The sequence below is a fragment of the Cyprinus carpio genome, chromosome B4 (assembly GCF_018340385.1).
Source record: "Cyprinus carpio isolate SPL01 chromosome B4, ASM1834038v1, whole genome shotgun sequence".
In the NCBI taxonomy this organism is placed as follows: Eukaryota; Metazoa; Chordata; class Actinopteri; order Cypriniformes; family Cyprinidae; genus Cyprinus; species Cyprinus carpio.
Window position 1 is genome coordinate 3,147,668 of NC_056600.1, and position 18,704 is coordinate 3,166,371.

Here is an 18,704-nt window from a genome sequence, read left to right on the forward strand (position 1 = left end):
AATATAAAAATCTTGTGTCTTTACTGTAAAATCTCTGAACTGTGCAAAGTTGTTATCATTAATCAAAACTATTTAAAAAAATTACTGACTGAAATCAAGCTCAAATAAAATATAAATAAACTAGCAACTAACTGAAATTGAAGCACTAAAATTACTAGCTAGAAATAAAATTAAAACTGAACTGAAACTAAAATTGAAATAAACCTAATTAGTAATATATTTTAAAAGTAATTAAAAAAAGTTTAATTAAAATGAAAATTGAAAATAAATAAAAATAAAAGCTAATCTGAAATATTAGCAAAACTTATAATAGTATATAAAATAAAATAAATATTAGACTAAACACTTAAACCAAATGAAAATTTTAAATGTTGTCTTGGCAACTTACTGAAATAAGTTGAATTTCTAAAATTACTAACTGGAAATAAATAAAACTAAAACGGAATTAAAAGTAACACCATAATAAAAAAAGAATTAAAGCTAAATAGTAGTTTATTAAAAAATAATAATAAAAAAAGAAAGAAGAAGAAATAACATGAAAGCTGAAAATGAAATAAAAATAAAAGCTAATTCTAAATATTAATCTTTTTCTTAATAGTACTTAATGATAGATACCTTTAATGTGATGTTGAAAAAAAAAACGTTTCTAATGCTAAAAAATCGTAACATTTGCACTGTTCTAATAAAGCAAACTTTCACAGGATGTGTTAAACCAGATTTTTACAATATCTTTGCTCATGAAAAGGCTCACACTGAGGTCATGAGGGGTCGTTCCCACAGTTGTGGTCAATCAGTGATGAACGCTGTCACAGCTACACACTCCAACAGAAGGACTGACTCCTTCATTGATCTGGAGTCAGGATCTGGAGGTGGATTAAGCAGGTGCTCTAATTAGTGAAAGTGCTTAAGACTTCTTCCACCGGTCAGAGGATGTGAGGGACGCTCCTGACCAGCACACAATCAGCTCAGTTCCCACTGCAATTAACCTTCCAGTCCAGACACTCAGGTTAGGATCAGAGGATGAGAACAGCTTAAATCTGGACAGGAATGACACACAAGCCAGACCTTTGCACTGGCCATTGCACTTAGTCACCTTGTTTTTCTGGACTCACAATCAGTGCAGAAAATTTGTCTAAGGTAACTTTTTGGAAAGTTTAAAACAAAGAAAAGTTATAAATCACTTAGTAGATAAGTGGTTAAAAGAATAGAATTTACTTTACATTATGCATATAGAAGACGATTTTATCTGAAATTACTTATATTGCATTCAAGATAGAGGCCTACATTTGTTCCTGCATCCCCTGGGAATCAAACCCTTTGGCCTTGCACACTTTCTCTAGTAGTGAAAGGATGCAACTACCACAACAATTACCCACATTACAATAGCCTTTCTGTACATCACACTGAAAAACGGGGTAAAGTGTCCAGAAAATAAAGCAGTGGCAAGATTAGGAGAAAACCTTTGATTCCTGAAGACAGACGGGGTGAGCTGCATTTTAAAGGGATACTCCACCCCAAAATGAAAATTTTGTCATTAATCACTTACCCCCATGTCGTTCCAAACCAGTAAAAGCTTAGTTTGTCTTCGGAACACAATTTAAGATATTTTGGATGAAAACCGGGAGGCTTGTAACTGTCCCATAGACTGCCAAGTAAGTTACACTGTCAAGGTCAAGAAAAGGTATGAAAGACATCATCAGAATAGTCCATCTGCCATCAGTGGTTCAACTGTAATGTTATGAAGCGAAGAAAACAAAAATAACGACCTTATTCAACAATTCCTTTGTCAACAGACTCCTCTTTGTCTCTCCATATCACCGTATGCTGCGTATGCTTTTCTGTATCAGCCGCGCCACAAGGATGCTTTTGCTTTGATTTGAAAGAAAACAGCGCATCCTTGTGGCGCGGCTGATACAGAAGAGCATACACAGCAAACGGTGATATCTAGAGACACAGAGGAGACTGTTGACAAAGGAATAAAGTCTATATATATTTTTTTTTTCTTACAAAAAGCAAAAAAATTACTCCATAACCTTAATAACGACAACATTACAACCACTGATGGCAGATGGACTATTCAGACGATGTCTTTCATACTTTTCTGGACCTTGACAGTGTAACTTACTTGGCAGTCTATGGGACAGTCACAGGCCTCCCGGTTTTCATCCAAAATATCTTAAATTGTGTTTCGAAGATGAAACGAAGCTTTTATGGGTTTGGAACGACATGGGGGTAAGTGATTAATGACAAAATTTTCATTTTGGGGTGGAGTATCCCTTTAAGGTTGCCATGTCCTTTCCTTCTGTACAATGGAGTGAGATGTGCAAGTATGAATTATACATACCTCAAGCTTTAGGAAACACATGGATGCCAGGGACACGATTAATCTCATTGTACGTCTAAAAAGCTGACGTTTAGAGGGCTGATTCAGAACATTGTGGCTGTCAGCATAAAAAAAGTCTATGGTTTTAGACAAATCCGCTACTAATGAGTTCAAAGCAACGCGTCCCTCAAGCTCTGTTCATAATCCACTTATATAAGTGTCCTTTCTCTACATTCTTTGAGAACACAAGCAAACAGTGTGCCAAACAGCCATAATACTTCATGCCGAACACCAACTAATTCTTCGAAATTTGTTTTCATTGAAATGCTTCAACGGATGAACTGAAAGTACATCTGAGTTCAACTGAACTTAAAGTGATTTAAATGAGCTTGGTGAAGCTGTTGAGTGCATATTTTTTACAAAACAGATTTGGAGAAATGTAGCATTCTATCACTTGCTCATCAATGGATGCTTTGCAGTGAATGGGTGCCGTCAGAATGAGAGTCCAAACAGCTGATAAAAACATCACAATAATCCACACCACTCCAGACCAGCAATTAACGTGTCAAAGCATTTTTAACTTCAAACAATTTCTTCCAGCTAAAATATGAGTCCTCTATTGATAACATTGCTGTCTTCAGTGAAAAAGTCGTCTCATCTGAATGAGAAGAGAAATATGCACAGATCAACCACCGTTTACAAATGAAAACAGTCCAAAGCAGATCTAAAGACAAGGGATGGACTTTTTCACTGGAGGAAGCATTTTTGTTGATTATAGACTCATATTTTGGACATAAGCAAAGGTTTGACATGAAAACATCTCAATGGATTTGTTTCTTACAAACATGTAGCTTTTCAGTTCACAAGATCTTAATTGCTGGACTGGAGTGGTGTGGATTACTTGTGATGTTTTTATGACTCTCATTCTGACGGCACCCATTCACTGCAGAGCATCCACTGGTGAACAAGTGATTTAATGCTAAATTTCTCCAAATTTGATGAAGAAACAAACTCATCTACATCTTGGATGGTCTGAAGGTTGACCACATTTTCAGAAAATACACTTTTTTTTTTGTGAACTATTCCTCGATCTGGCATAACGTTTGTGGTATCTTACCTTGACTTCGTTTGAGACAGGAGCCATTTTCAAGACAAATACACTTTTGTCTTGAGCTTGTTTAGTTGAAAACCTTCAGATTATTTCGTCTTGAATGAGGGGTGAAAATCAATGAAGCAAGAAAGAAATAATTAAGAACACAGAGACATTCAATACCACAGTACTTCACTCGTATTATTAAACTGTATTCACATTACAACATCCACAATGTTCAGCTTGTGACAGGTTCTAATAATCTCAATATATATTTTCTGTATGTTACATTATACCAAGAGGCACTTCCAGTAAGTCTGGCAATAGAGGAGCTACAGTATAGTGTCTAAATTACAAAACAGTAAAAATAAATAATGTTTATCTAAAAGACTTCTGTTGTCGTCTTCATCTTTTTCGTCCCTTTTTTTTGGCTTTGTTTTTGTTTCGTTTCATTTTTAACCTGTACACAATATCGTTTTGTACAAAATGGAACAACAATCAGCAATAAAATGAATATTTCACTTTACGAATACTGGTGATTTACACAGTTCCCCTTTCTATAGGTATTGCTACATGTGTTAAGTGCAAGATACAAGTGAGAAGAAAAATAATTATTTTGTCAGTGAAGTGCCGACTATATATATAAAAAGTACAAGTCTTGTTTCTCTTTCTCAGAGAGGTGTAAAGCTTGTTTGGTTCTCGAGGTGAACGAAACGAGTGGACGCGGTTATCAGATGCGTACAGCTGAAGATGAAGGAACGAGCGGTGAATGGGAAATACAAAGGAAAATTATAAAAAGATCAGCTTCTTATGTGACGTGTAACCCTCTTTATGTCTCTCGTGTCGACATCCGGTGAACCTGACATGCTAGTCAAACCGTCTGCTGTCAATCAAAAAGATCTGGAAGGATGAACCAAGCTTATCAGACTAAACTTCACACACAATCTTTCAAGGTCATCATGCATTTCTGAAGCACCTGCACAGGTATTTGAACCAAATTTATTTCACTCCTAAGGGCATCTGCAATGTGTATAAAAGATGAATTTAGAGAAAATGCCATTATGAACACGTCCAAACCGGTTTCTCAAGACTCGAGAATCTGGAATCAGCCAACCGATGGGAGGCACGGTGGAGGACAGGGCTGCCATGCCAACACTCACGCACGAGTGCATCAACCGTGTAGGATTCGCTGGCTAATTCCACAGATTTTTCTCTGAATACTGTCTGGGTGGAAGCAAATCTGGCCGTCTTTGATAAAGACATCAATACCGATGACCTTTGATCGTCAAAGACTCGCAGTAAGGTCATTCCCAATCCTCGTCGACCCGCCACGTGTCCCCACTGCTCTTATGCTAATCACTAGTAATGACATAAATTTCCCAAATGGAGTGAAAGTAATCTGGGCAACAGTAAGATGAAAGGGGCGGAGCTATATTGCATAATAGATTCTTCCATAATGTCACATATTTCTTAGTGAAATAATTTATTTAGAGGCATTTTATTCCTCAGGATTTGATTGTAGGTTATGATAATTATTATTTTTTTTTTTTTTAAATAAAACAGTTGTATAATTTAACACTTTCATGCTAAAGATTACAGATCTTTAAAAGCCATTTTTTTTAAGGTGATATCCTTTGACCCTCATCTATAATTCATTGTGACAATCTTTTTTATATGTTTTATTATGGCAACACAAATTCAAAATGGCAAACAAAAGTGATGTACCAAGTAACAACTACTATCTTTTATTGCAGTGGACAGTAACACTCTAAAATGCATTATTCTTGGAAAAAAAAACGAAATAAAAAGACTTTATTTGAGATATATATATAGGAAATATAAAAATATATATATTATATATATATATATATATATATATATATATATATATAAAGGAAATAAAAAGACTTTATTTGAGATTTTAGTCATTTATGCACCAAAGGGTTAATATCTCTGGCCTGGGGTATATTGATTTGATAATGTATTTAGGGTGATTTTATTCCACAGGATTTAAATGTAGGTTTTGATTCCACAGGATTTTAATTTTGTTTTGGGAAATATACATTGAAAACAACTGTATAATTTAACAGTTTGATGCATGATGTCCACTACAGTTAACAGATCTTTAAAAGCCATTTTAAGGTGATAATCTTTGACCCTTGTCTGTTATTCACTGTGACAAACCTTTTATATTATATGTTTTATTTGCAACATAAAATGGCAAGCAAAAGTGATGCACCAAGACAAGTAGCAACTACTATCTCTTATTGCAATGGACAGTAACACTATTAAAATTTGTTATTTTGGGAAAAAAAAGGGAATTAATATTGTATTTTTGTTTTAAAAAGGTAATAAAAGACTATTTTTATTTGTGATTTTAGTAAAGGGTTCATATCTCTGGCCTGGGTTGTAGTGATTTTGTGATGTATTTAAATGAATTTTATTCATCAGGATTTGATTTAGGTTATAATAAGCTAATTTTGTTTTAGGAAATACACAGTAGACATATGTATAATTTAAACAACTGTATAATTTAACACTTTGATGTATGATGTCCACTACAGTGGACAGATCTTTAAAAGCCATTTAAGTTGATAACATTTGACCCTTATCAACAATTAATTGCAACAATCCTTTTTATATGCTTATTATGGCAACTTAAATTAAAAATGGAAAACAAAAGTGATGCACCACATAACTACTACTACCTTTTATTGCAGTGGACAGTAATGCTCTAAAATGCATGATCAGACTGGGAATTTATATATTTTTTCTTTTGAAAAAAGTTAATAAAAACATTAAGTCTATTTTAATTTGTGATTTAACAACTCATGCACCAAAGGGTTAATATCGGTGGCCTGGGGTTACAAATCTACGGCCTAATGCAGAAATATAATATACCCTCTAAAATTGGGGCCATGTACAAATAAAAAGCACTCATACTGCATCGCAAGCACACACGGCCTCTACACGCTCCTGATGGGGTTTTGTACTTTGGGGAGAATGGATTTGAAGTCATATTTGGCACACGCACACTTGAGCTGTGTGAGATCTACACAGCAACCAAAAGAAAGTGCAATTGGAAACGCTACCAATCTGCTGTATTGCTTAAATAATTTGCTGGACTACATTGCACCACGTTGCCTGGTAATATTAAGGCTTACACTGCATTGCGATCGAAGGGGAGCACGTGACCGTCACGTCCTACCTAGGCGTTTTTAATTGGCTCTCCTTCAAAGCGACTGAAGGCGTCCGATTAGACATCGGACCCGAGGTGATTAAGCCCGCAGAAGTGTTTCATCTCGCCGTTGCGAGCAATCTGCCTCTTTCGGCACATCAAAGGCGAGCGCGGACAGCCGTGTCGACCGGTGTGTGTATCTCATGTGCGGCACATGCTCTCATGTGAGAGGGACGGCGTTCGCCTTTCATCCCTTGGGCTGAGGAGCTCCTGCATTACCACAGCGGCAGCTGCGTGAGACGACTGTGAAGCATAACCACAGCCTTGTTCGGAGGGAAAACATGCGACTGCGGGGGAATGCGGGAGCCTGAGGCCTTCCCATCGTCCCAGTTTGCACCTTTGATCAGCCAAACTTGCTAGAGCAGTTCACTTGGCTCTCAAACTTAGCTTAAATGCAAGAACAGAAGGAGGGAGAATAAGAGCGTCTATAGTTTTCGGACGGAACATTGTTTAATGACTAGGGTTGACGCGATGTACTATTGCACGCCTTATGCATTTGTGTATATATATCAAATCACCTGGTAAAACAACGATTGGGCTAAAAGGCCATTGGCGTTTTGAAGAAGTTACAGTTTTAAAAAAACAACTAAAGATTCCCTTTGTCCACAAATCAAGATCCAAAAGATTAGAAAGCTACAAGAAAGTCTGTAAAAACCAATGACTCATTGTACAGTTATCCGAAAACAGTCTGATCCTGAGAAACGCAAAATCTCAGCTCATGGAATGCTGAGGGAAAAAGGTGAGGGAAGGGAATGACAAGCATTCGGCTCGACGCCTTCGGAAATGAGACAGTGGAGCAAGCGTTTGCTGTAGTGATGCTCTGGAAAGGAAAAAGAAAGAGCAATGGCAGGACAGACATGCAAACACACAGTGTATCTTTTCACAAACGCATGCAGTTTCTGGAGCGTTTGCTTTCGTCCGCTGCCCACGGTGGGATGTGCCAACCGGCGAGAGTCACGGTGGATTGGTTTCTCGTTTCCCCGACTTTGACACAGAGCTCCTCGGAAATGCTTGTTGAGCCTGCAAAACTTCAGGTCATTGGGACCCCTGTCGTAGTTTTGGGGGTTAAGGTGCAGCTGGAGAAGGACTTGCAAAAACTGACCAACGTAAGTCTAGAAAACATAGGAAACACCCTGGAGAACTCCTTGTCCCGGCCAATTTTAGCATTGCCTGCTCATTGTTAGTCAAACCCTTCATCCCGAACCACCCCGTCCCACCCTGTTTCCTTTAGGCACATGTTCCCCAAGCATCTACAGTGTTGTGTCTAAGTGATGTGCTGGCAACCATTTCTTAGAAGTCTCACTTGCTGATGAAACACTTTTAGACGACGTCATTCATTCCGGATCCTCTTTCTCATCTTCCTCTCGTTTTCCAATTAGCTCCGCGTCATCTTCTACAGTCTTCTCAGTCTCGTCCGCTTCCTCTACAGTCTCGCCATCTATTTCCTCTGTTTCATGTGTCTCGTCAGGTACAGGACTCTCCTCCTCCTCCTCCTCCTCCTCCTCCTGGTCGTCTGCAGGCTCCTCCTTGCTCCCTGGCTCCTCCTCCTCCTCATCGATGGCTAGGATTGGCTCAGGGGTGTTAGTGAGACATGTGGACTCCTCCCCTTCTGTCTGGCTTTGGGACTCCTCAGCGATGACCTTCTTCCACATCTCGTGGTTCTCCAGCAGGTGCTGGGTGATCTGGCAGAACACTTTCCGTCGTTTCTTGGGTGCTGATTTCTCTACAGTAAACACAGTAAAGAAAGAGAGTGTTAATGGCTTCTTCACACTAGCAGCTTTAACGAGGACTTTGATTTTTGTTTTATAGAGAAATGTTGCATATAAAAACAAAAACATCAGACATGCAGTGTGCCTTCATTTTTTTTTTAAATGCACATCGATCCACATATATAATATTTAATATTAATAAAAGAAATATTTGACCACTTTAAGTGCTGATTTTGAATTTTGTTTTTGTAGAGAAATGTTGCACATAAAAGTAAACAAGCAATGTTTTTATTTCTTAAATACACATTTAAAGACACATAATATCAGATATATATAAAATAATAATAATTAAAAAAAACTGAATTAAATGAATCCAAAGACATATTTAATCTTATATCTTTATCTTATATCTTTACTGCTTAAATACACACTGATCCACATAAAAAGTAATTAATATTTATAAAATAAATCAAATTAATGCAAAAACAATCTTATATATTTATTTTAAATATAGTAGTCAACATTTGAAGTGGATCAAAAAAGTTCATCAAAGTTGTCCTAAGACAAGAACGCATTTTGGTTTTAGGTTTTAGGAAACTTTGATGAAAGGTTTTGATCCACTTCAAATGTTAACTGTATATTATTTAGTATTGCAAATATAGTTTGTCTTAGCAGTGATTACTTTTTTGTAGAGAAAAAATTATTTAAAAAACAGACATGGCAATGTCTCTACTGATTAAATACCTCTGATCCACATAAATATCATTTAATATTCTAAAAATGAATTAAAAATAAAAGTAATTAAATTAAATGCCAAGACATTTTATCTTATATATATTTTTTGTTAGTATCGCAAATATAGTTTGTCTTATTTGACTTGCAGCTTTAAGTGATGTCATTGGTTTTTGTTTTTGCAGAGAAATACTGCATTAGAAAGTGAAAAAATAATTGTAAAAAAAATCAGACATACAATGTCTCCTAAATACATACTGATCCACATAAACAATATTTAATATTCAAAAAAATAAAAATCTGTGATCATAATTTATGTCAGATAATTGTGTCCTGATCTACAGATTGTGGTGGAAATCAAAAAGGGATATTTTAACTCCTCATACGTCACTTTGTGTTCATTTTCAGCTTCAATTCAGTTCAGTCTAAAACTGAGTCCACACTCCTACATCAATGCAATTTGGACCAGATTTTTACATGATATAACGTTTGAGGAGAAAAACGTGAACTCACGGGAAAGTTCGGAGCTGGTGGAGGTGTCTTCCTCCGGTGTGTCTTCCTCCTCCTCCTCTTCATCCGTCTCTTCCTCAGCATCCTCGCCCTCTTTGGGCAGAGGGTCGACCCAGTGGCCGGGCATGAGGGCGGCTGAATCGTATGAGCTGCACAGAGGCCCCACGATGTGTGTGATGAAGGACTCCTGCAGTTTGGCCAACTGCGGTGCTGAGCGGTCCATGAAGGGGCTGATGGGAAGGCCCAAACTCGACTCTTCATCACCCTGAAACACCAGAATGAAAAGAAAAAACACTTATGTGTAAAGTCCCGTTCACACCAAGAGTGATAACTATAATCAGATAACTATATTAGCATCCAGACCAATGCACAATATCCTTCTGTTTACTATAATCACGTGCTGCAGATTTGTCACCTGTTGCTTTAAATCAGGGATGTCAAACTACAGCAGAGCCCTGCAGAGGTTTAGCTCCAACCCTGCTCCAACACACAAAACAACAAGATTACAACTAACAATGACATACTTTAATAAAACAAGTTTTCCAAATAAGCCAGGTTTATTATTTCAGTTTATATTTTCAATTTATATTATTATTTCGACTTATTATCACTTGATTAGGTTCAAAATAAGTCAGAATAACTTAAATAAGCCTGGCATATTTGGTAAACTTGTTTTATGAAACAGCCCCCCAGGTGTGTTTATTTAGGGTTGGAGCTAAACTCAGGAATTGAGTTTGACACCCCCGCTTTAAATGCTCAAGCTCTTTAAAGCAGGATGGATTCTGATTGGTTGTAAATGTTTTTATCGTTCATCAGATGGAAGAAATCATTCTGAAAGTGTTTCCAACGATATTTTCTTTGTCTTTTTGTTGTTACGGTTATGGTGTGGACTTACCTATTCTTTAAGAATTAGAATGATTATTAAAACATTATAGTTATCATAATAGTTATCATCCTTGATGTGAGCTAACTTTTAGGCTGCACACTCTGCAACAGAACACTCATTTTTATGATTCAATCAATTCACAATGGACCATTTCTAATAGAAAAATCAAGGTCTGCCCACATTATAGAAGTAAAATGGTTTACAAATGTTGTGGAAAAACATTTGAAATCCTTTTTGGTTGCTTTAACATGGAAGCCTCTTTCCACCACAGGATTAAAATATATATATATATATAAAAGGTAAAAACCCATAACTCACAAATATAAACTCATAACAGAATAAACAAAACCAGAAATAAAATAATAAAACAAGGACTTAAATGCAGAATTGCAGGACATAATCAGAAGTGTCAGATATAAACTCAGAATTGCAAGAAATAAACTCAGAATTGTGAGATCTAAATGCAGAATTGCGAGAAACAAAGTCTGAATTATGAGAATAAAAGTCAAACTTTGTCTTTGTGAAATGGATCAGTCGGGTCTTATTTGGCAATAATAAAAGACCGTGATTATAATTTATGTGAAATAATAAGTGTGTCCTGATCTACAGATTGTGATGGAAATCAAAATGGGAAATTTTAACCTCACACGTCACTTTTTGTGAGATATAAACTTGAAATTGTGAGAAAAAAAGTCTAAATTTGCATCTTGCAATTCTGACTTTTTCTTTTTCTTTCTTTCTTTTTTTTTTTTTTTTACAGAATTGCAAGTTTATATATCTGAGTTTATGCCTCACAATTCCAACAAAGTCTGAATTGTGAGATAAAATTGGCAATTACCTTTTTAATATTCCATACTACAAATAAAACCTTCTGCAACCATATTAAATCAACTGAAACTAAAATTGTCCCTTTCTTTCTACAGTAGTATTTGGATGAAGAGCATCATGGGAACTGATGTCACCAGACAGCATTCCTCATATTAGAAAGCACATGAAATCAATATCACATAATTTCACATCTTTAAAATTCATCCTGAGAAAAGAAAAATTTCATTTGGATTCATAAATGCTCCACACAGTGCAGATTAATCTGATCTGACTGATGCCTGATTCGAAGCATTTTTATTCACATTTTTAAAGAAAACTATTCATGCAAGCAGCTATTTTATACTCATCTATTACATTAAACATATAACGATAATACCAGGCAGGGAACAGTATGCTCAGTATATTCAAGCACAGCTGAAGAGTCACACACTTGATTGGATTTTTCCAGTTCAGGAGAGAAACATACTTCACAGACATTCGACTGCTATAAAACTAGGTCAGCCTTCCCATGGACGGGGAAAATGCACCCAGCCACGCGAGGTCTGGCCTTCTTATTATTTATTTCAGATTACAGTATCGAACAAATTCGGAACCAGAGATCGGAAGAACCTCATATAGTCGGTGTGAAAACATATACTCTGCAGTACCTGGAAATAAACAATGAGAGTGGCGTAACAACAGGCAAGGTCTCATGTTGCCATGGCAACCGCGCGGCGATGTCGTCAGAGGGCAGTAATGTGTGTGCGCTGTGTTCTGTCAGGTGCTACTCAGAAGTGCTGGAGAAATGAATCATTCAAGAAACGAAACAGGGAGGGGAGAAAACAGGCTCCTTTGAAGCATATAATTTCTGGTCCCTTTTGAAATGCTCTGAATATGGCCAGGGGTGGTCATATGACGCTTTGTAGCTCTGTGACGGGGTCCTGACACAACTGGGTCATCCTCACTCTGTGTTCCTCACAATAATAGACACAGTGTTTTATTACTCATCGCCGGCATCCAAACAAGCCCTTAGTTCTTTGGGAAACGCTAACGGAAGATACCAAATCATGACTGGCTGGACAAGTGTGCATGATGTACCGCAGCGGTCAATCTGCTGGTTTGGACAATATTATGCTAATAATTAATGCACTTTAATAAGGGTAAATGTAAACATTTCTAAAATAAACATGCACACAACATTTAGCATTTGAAAATAGTAAAAGTGTTTTTTTTTTATCATTGACGAGAGCAAGTGTCTTTCTTAGTATTTTTGTCTTGTTTTCCATTTTATATATATATATAAACCCAAAATACATTTACTTGAGAAGAAACATTTCTTAAGATATAAAGTCTTTTGATATAAAAATATAACGTCTTAAAATGTTTTATTACAATATGAAAATGCTATCAGAATGAAGTGTTTATGCTTAAAATAAGAACAAATCTTGTTTTCTGAAACCACTGAAAGATGTTTTTTTTGTTTGTTGGTTTTAAGCATAAACTGAATTCCAGATTGTGAGATGTAAACTCAAGAGTTGAGATATATTGCACAATTGTGAGGTATAAATGCAGAGTTGTGAGATTTATGACCAGATATAAAACAAAACTGTGAGATATAAACTCATAATTGCGAGATATAAGCGCAGAATTGCGAGATTATAAAGCAAAATTATGAGATATAAACTGTGAGATATAAAGCAGAATTGTGAGATATTAAGTAAAATCTGAGATATAAATGGAGAATTGTGAGACATAAACAGAATTGCAAGATATAAATGCAGAATTGTGAAATATAAACTGGTAATTCTGAGGGGATTTATGAGATATAATCTTGCAATTGTGATATATAAGGTGATATAGAAAGTATATATAAGATATACATAATCATCTCTCTCCCTCTCGCTCTATATATATATAAAATGCATGATTATTTTTTATTTACTTATTTAATAATTTATACTAATATTTATATTATAAATTAGGGCTGTCAAATGATTAATCACGATTAATCACATCCAAAATAAAAGTTTTGTTTACATAATATATGTGTGTATACTGTGTATATTTATTATGTACATATAAATACACCACACATGCATGTATATATTTAAGAAGAATATGTTATGTTTATATATTAAATATATTTATATATAATATAAAATATAAGAATATAAATATATAAAATGTATATACATGTAAATATTTTCTAAATATATAATTTATGTGTGTGTATTTATATATACATAATAAATATACCCTGTACACTTACATATATTATGTAAACAAAACTTTTATTTTGGATGTGATTAATCGTGATTAATCATTTGACAGCCCTATTATAAATATAATTTATTTTATATTAATAAATTTATGTTTATGCTTAAATAAATTGATGACGTCAGCTAAACAAAAAAAATAATGTTTTGCTGAATGACTACAAACATTTTATTCTTTAGAACAAAGTATACAGAATCAAGTGATTTCATGACAACTTTAATTGGCCAAATATCAGCGTTAATTGTTTTGCCAGCAAATGTTCTCCATCATTCCCAGCAGACCGGACCGCGGTAAAACTTTGCTTACTTTCTGCCCTATATTCTCATTACAGATGTGAACGTGTTCCTCCAGCACCGCGCTTCAGGAGGATGTGGACGGTTGCCAGGCAACAGCATATCCTTGCCATCCTCTCCATCCCCTTGATGTGAATGATAGCGAGATGTCGCGTAGCTGCTGTGAGGTTACGCGTGTGTATGATCACAGTCTCTTACTATGAGTGCGAGGTGCGGTTGCCAGGCACTTAGTCATCGTGAGAGCTTCCTGTTTGTCTCTGCTGTGAACGAACAGCTCAAAAATGACTTCAGACGAAAACATGCATCCAAGAGCAACACTGACCTGTTCATAAAACTCATTGACGATGCCTTCGGTCCACTGCAAATGAAGCTCCTTGCTTTTCAGAGGACCGTTTATATCCGCTAACTTAATACACATCTGACAGACCAGCAGACGATCATTCTCGTTCGTCCAATCAATGCCCGAGCATCCATCATCTCCCACCTGCGAACACAAAATACATACATAAATAAAATGCACAGCATTTGTTGGTCTATATATGAATATCTGATATCAGAGGTGTTCACCTTGGCGTTGAATTCAGCCAGAAAGTCGAAGTGTTTCTTGAGGTCGGTGGCCAGGATGGCCTCGATGACCAGGAAGCGAAAGCGTTTGAAGTCCATGTGGTCCAGACTGGCCAGAAAGTTGTACTCGGGCCGGGACATGAACAGATTCCATGCGGACGCTGCGTGATGATTCTCCAGCACCGAACGGTCATTATAAAGAACAGCCTACAAAGACACAAAAGAGTTGTATGGGCTTCACATGTTTCAAGGCCCCAGAACACTGTGATCAATCACTGAAGCTTGAAAACAACAGTTGTGTACAGTAATATCATAAATATCACACTGCTTCCAGTATATATATTCATACACACCTACAAACACATTCTACTGGTTTGTATAATTACTCTAATTATTCTAAGTGTGGAATAAGTAATAATTTTAATGTTTTTAAAGACCACTCTACTGCTCACCAAGGCTTTATTTATTTGATCAAAATAAAGCAAAAACAGTAATATCATGAAATATTAATACAATTTCAAATAACTGTTTTATATTTGAATATATAGTAAAATGTAATTTATTTCTGTGATCAAAGCTGTATTTTCAGCATCGTTACTCCAGTCTTCAGTGTCACATGATCCTTCAGAAATCATTCTAATATGATGATTGGCTGTTAAAGAAACTTTTCTGATTATTATCAATTTTAAAAACACTTCACTATATTTATACAGAAACAATGATATATTACTATTGAAATGTTTGTGTGTGTGTGTGTGTTTAAATATAAAGTAATGCTTTTATTGAACAAGGATGCATTAAATTAATTAAAAGTGACAGTAAAAACATTTATTATGTTACAAAGGATTCAATTTCAAATAAATGCTGTTCTTATGAATGTTCTATTCATCAAAGAATTCTGAAAAATAAAAATCAATTTCCACAAAACATTAAGAAGCAAAAACTATTATTAATAACTGATTACCAATAATAACTGTGCTGCAAATCAGCATATTAGACTGATTTCTGAAGGATCACGTGACACTGAAGACTGTAATGATGTAATGATGCTGAAAATTCAGCTTTGATCACAGCAATAGATTACATTTTAACATATTCAAATAGAAAATAGTTATTTCAAATTGCAATAATATTTCACAGTTTTACTCTTTTAAATGTATTTTTGATCAAATAAATGCAGCATGTGTACATATATGTATAAATGTAATGAATTATTATGTATACGTATATACACAGTAGTTCATTACACTTGTCAAATCTGTAAAAGCTTCTATGCTTCACAGTATTTTTAAATATAAGGCAAACACCAGTCTTCTTCGGTTCTTGATTTGATTAAATCAAATACATTATTGTTAATTATTATAAAAGGTACTTTAGTAATTTATTCTATCTCTGAATTAGTACAAGTACCTCTATGATTCCTAAGCTTAATATTACAATACGAGGAAATCAGTGCTTCTTGTAAACTCTTTGAGGGAAAACCATGATGTGTCACCTGAGGAGCGCTGGTGGCCACCAGGAACGCATTGGTCCTGCCGGGATGGTCGTAGTCATGCATGGCGGCTGCTACGTAGAGCGCCATCAGCTCCAGAGCGGGGATGAGGCCCGACAGACAGCCGTAACCCTCCTCCTCCTCAGGATACGTCCTGGACATCAGGTACCTTGTGCGGCCGAGAGCGAGTCCACCGTCAGAGTCTAAACACAGACAGAGACATTAACAATCTTCATATGTCTTCAAACACTGTTGAAGCATTTTATTTTGTTTGTTTGAACCTACACTGTAAGAACTGATTTCAAATTGTAAATAAAGGAGTACTATTTCAGTTCACATTTAATTTAATGTCACGTGCCAATTCTTTGTAATGGTTTGTAAAATTTACTAGCAATTTCTGAGTAAAAAAATTTCCTATTAAAAATTTTTTTTCAATTAAAACACACAATTTTAAATCTAAAAAACCCAATTACAATTAAATACTGAAATAAATTTGCCATTTGATCTACTTTACTAAATAATGACAAAGAAATGGCAAGTAACACATTGAACTGAATGACTGAAATGGTATTTCTTTTGAATCGAATTCCAATCATCTTTATTAACTTCAAAAAAAACTTTAAAAAAAAAAAAACTTCAATAAATAAATAAAATAAAACAATTAATTTGACGTGTTCATGCATATAAGAACTGATATATGCACTTGAAAACTGCAGATTAGTTCACACTGTATAATAGGTATTCATCATAAATCGTTGTATTATTGTTATTCATTTAAAATTGTTTTAGTAATTCAATAAAAACTACAAACAAATTACAAAAACAAATATATAAAAAGCTTTTCATTTCATCTAGTTGGCAAGGCAGCACTTATCAACTTATAGTAAAACTGGAATATATATATATATATAAACAAAAGCCACACAGTAAAATAACTAAAATGAAATAAAATTTAAAAGAAAATTAAAAATATACAAATAAAAGCTCAAAATAAAAAATGTAAAAGCTTCTATTTCAGCTAGTTGGCAATGCAACATTAATTTCGTATAACTTGATGTACTAAAACTAAATATATAGTTATATAGATTTATACTAAAAAAAGAAAGAAAAAAAACACAAAAACACAAAATGACAAAGTTTAAGTAAATTTGAAATGACAACATAAATATACAAACTGATTTAAATATGAATAAAAACTATAATAGCATCTCAATGATACTGAAATAACACTGATGCCTCACAGGACCATAGTGTTACATATAAACATATACAAATACACTCATCTAGTCTGTATAAAAAGTAGTGATCAAACTAAATATGTACTTTTGAATTACAGGCATGAAATGATTTCTGTTGTTGTAACGTATCCAAACAGTGATGAAGTGTGACCCTTACCCGAGTCACTCAGTGATGTCAGTGTAGGTAAACCAGGCACAGGCTGGCTCGTGAGGTACCAGACCGCATGGAGGACGTCTGTCGCATGAATCCTGTTGTGATCTGCGGAGGAAGACGAGGTTTAATAGTGTCAACTACCACTAGAGGGAGATACAACACAGCAAAAAGAGGCAGAAGCCATGATTTAGGGCAATTTATTCCTCTGGAGGTGAAGCTGCCTGTGCACAGCATCTGTTGTACATCATCAGTTATTTCATTGTAAACATATTTCTGCAGCACGAGGACTCACATGGGATGTCCCTGTATCCGTTCTCCAGAGCGTGGAAGTAGTTCATGAACTCCCTCACCGGAATCTTGAACGTCTCGAAGAGTCCCGTATCCACAAACAACCGGTAAGACACCTAACCCACAGAGAAAAGGGTTAAACCATGTCTGAAATGAAACAAAACTCAAAAGGACATTTTTATATACATGCAAATACTTATTCTTATATTCAAAAAGTCATATCTATTCTCATAATTGCATATATAACAACAAAAAAAATAAATAAAAAAATAAACAAAAAAAAAAAAAAAAAAAAAAAAAAAAAATATAAATTAAAAAAAAAAAAAAAAAAAAAAAAAAAAAATATATATATATATATATATATATATATATATATATATATATATATATATATAATATATATATATAAATATATTAACATATAATTGTAAAAATAGAAAATGTGCTCAATGCACTGACACTGTGTTATTGTTTAATAAAATGTGTTATTTAATAATTATCATTAATATATTAATCATCTTGGCCTCAAGTAAAAACAAACAAACAAACAAACAAAAACATTCACTTTCCACTGACACTCATGTTTATTATTTAATATAATGTATTATTTAATCGTAATGGTCAGATTGAATCATCCCGGCCTCACTGGTGTCAGATCTTACATGTGTTGTTGAGATAAGTTTGATTTGTTTGACTGTGGTCAGGATCTGTGTGTGTGTGTGTGTGTGTGTGTGTGTGTGTGTGTACTCCTGATCTCCACTAGATGTCAGTGTGTCACCTGGCTGAGGATGCAGCCGCATCTGCCATTGGTTTTCTCCACCAGACTGAAGATGGGGAAGTTCCAGTTGTTGATCTGACTCATGAGGGGCTCCAGGCCCTCCATCACCAGCGGCTCCGGGGCCAAGATGGGCTTATCCTGCAGAGGAAATGATTTCAGATCACAGACGGTGCCATCTTACACCAAAAAACCCACTAGACATGACTGGAATTACTACAAAATCAAGTGGCACATATGAAACTACTACAGAGAGCAGTTAAAACAGCATAGAACACAAAAAGAGTCTGTCATCAAACCACAGCGAAAACAAGTCGAATGCTCAGTG

General features: G+C 35.1%; 1 protein-coding gene across 3 annotated transcripts in view; it reads right to left on the reverse strand.

Moving 5' to 3' along the window:
• Positions 1–5,284: 5,284 nt before the first annotated feature.
• Positions 5,285–18,704, reverse strand: part of LOC109109169 (cGMP-inhibited 3',5'-cyclic phosphodiesterase A-like) — a 95,120-nt gene continuing 81,700 nt past the window's right edge. For all 3 annotated transcript variants that reach the window (XM_042721630.1, XM_042721629.1, XM_042721628.1), the window contains 8 exons: positions 18,380–18,517; positions 17,606–17,717; positions 17,317–17,418; positions 15,925–16,124; positions 14,433–14,636; positions 14,188–14,349; positions 9,606–9,867; positions 5,285–8,374 (listed from right to left, as the gene is read on the reverse strand). In XM_042721630.1, the coding sequence (XP_042577564.1) occupies positions 7,986–8,374; positions 9,606–9,867; positions 14,188–14,349; positions 14,433–14,636; positions 15,925–16,124; positions 17,317–17,418; positions 17,606–17,717; positions 18,380–18,517 (1,569 nt within the window). In that variant the 3' untranslated portion in view covers positions 5,285–7,985. The remainder of the gene's footprint in view (positions 8,375–9,605; positions 9,868–14,187; positions 14,350–14,432; positions 14,637–15,924; positions 16,125–17,316; positions 17,419–17,605; positions 17,718–18,379; positions 18,518–18,704) is intronic.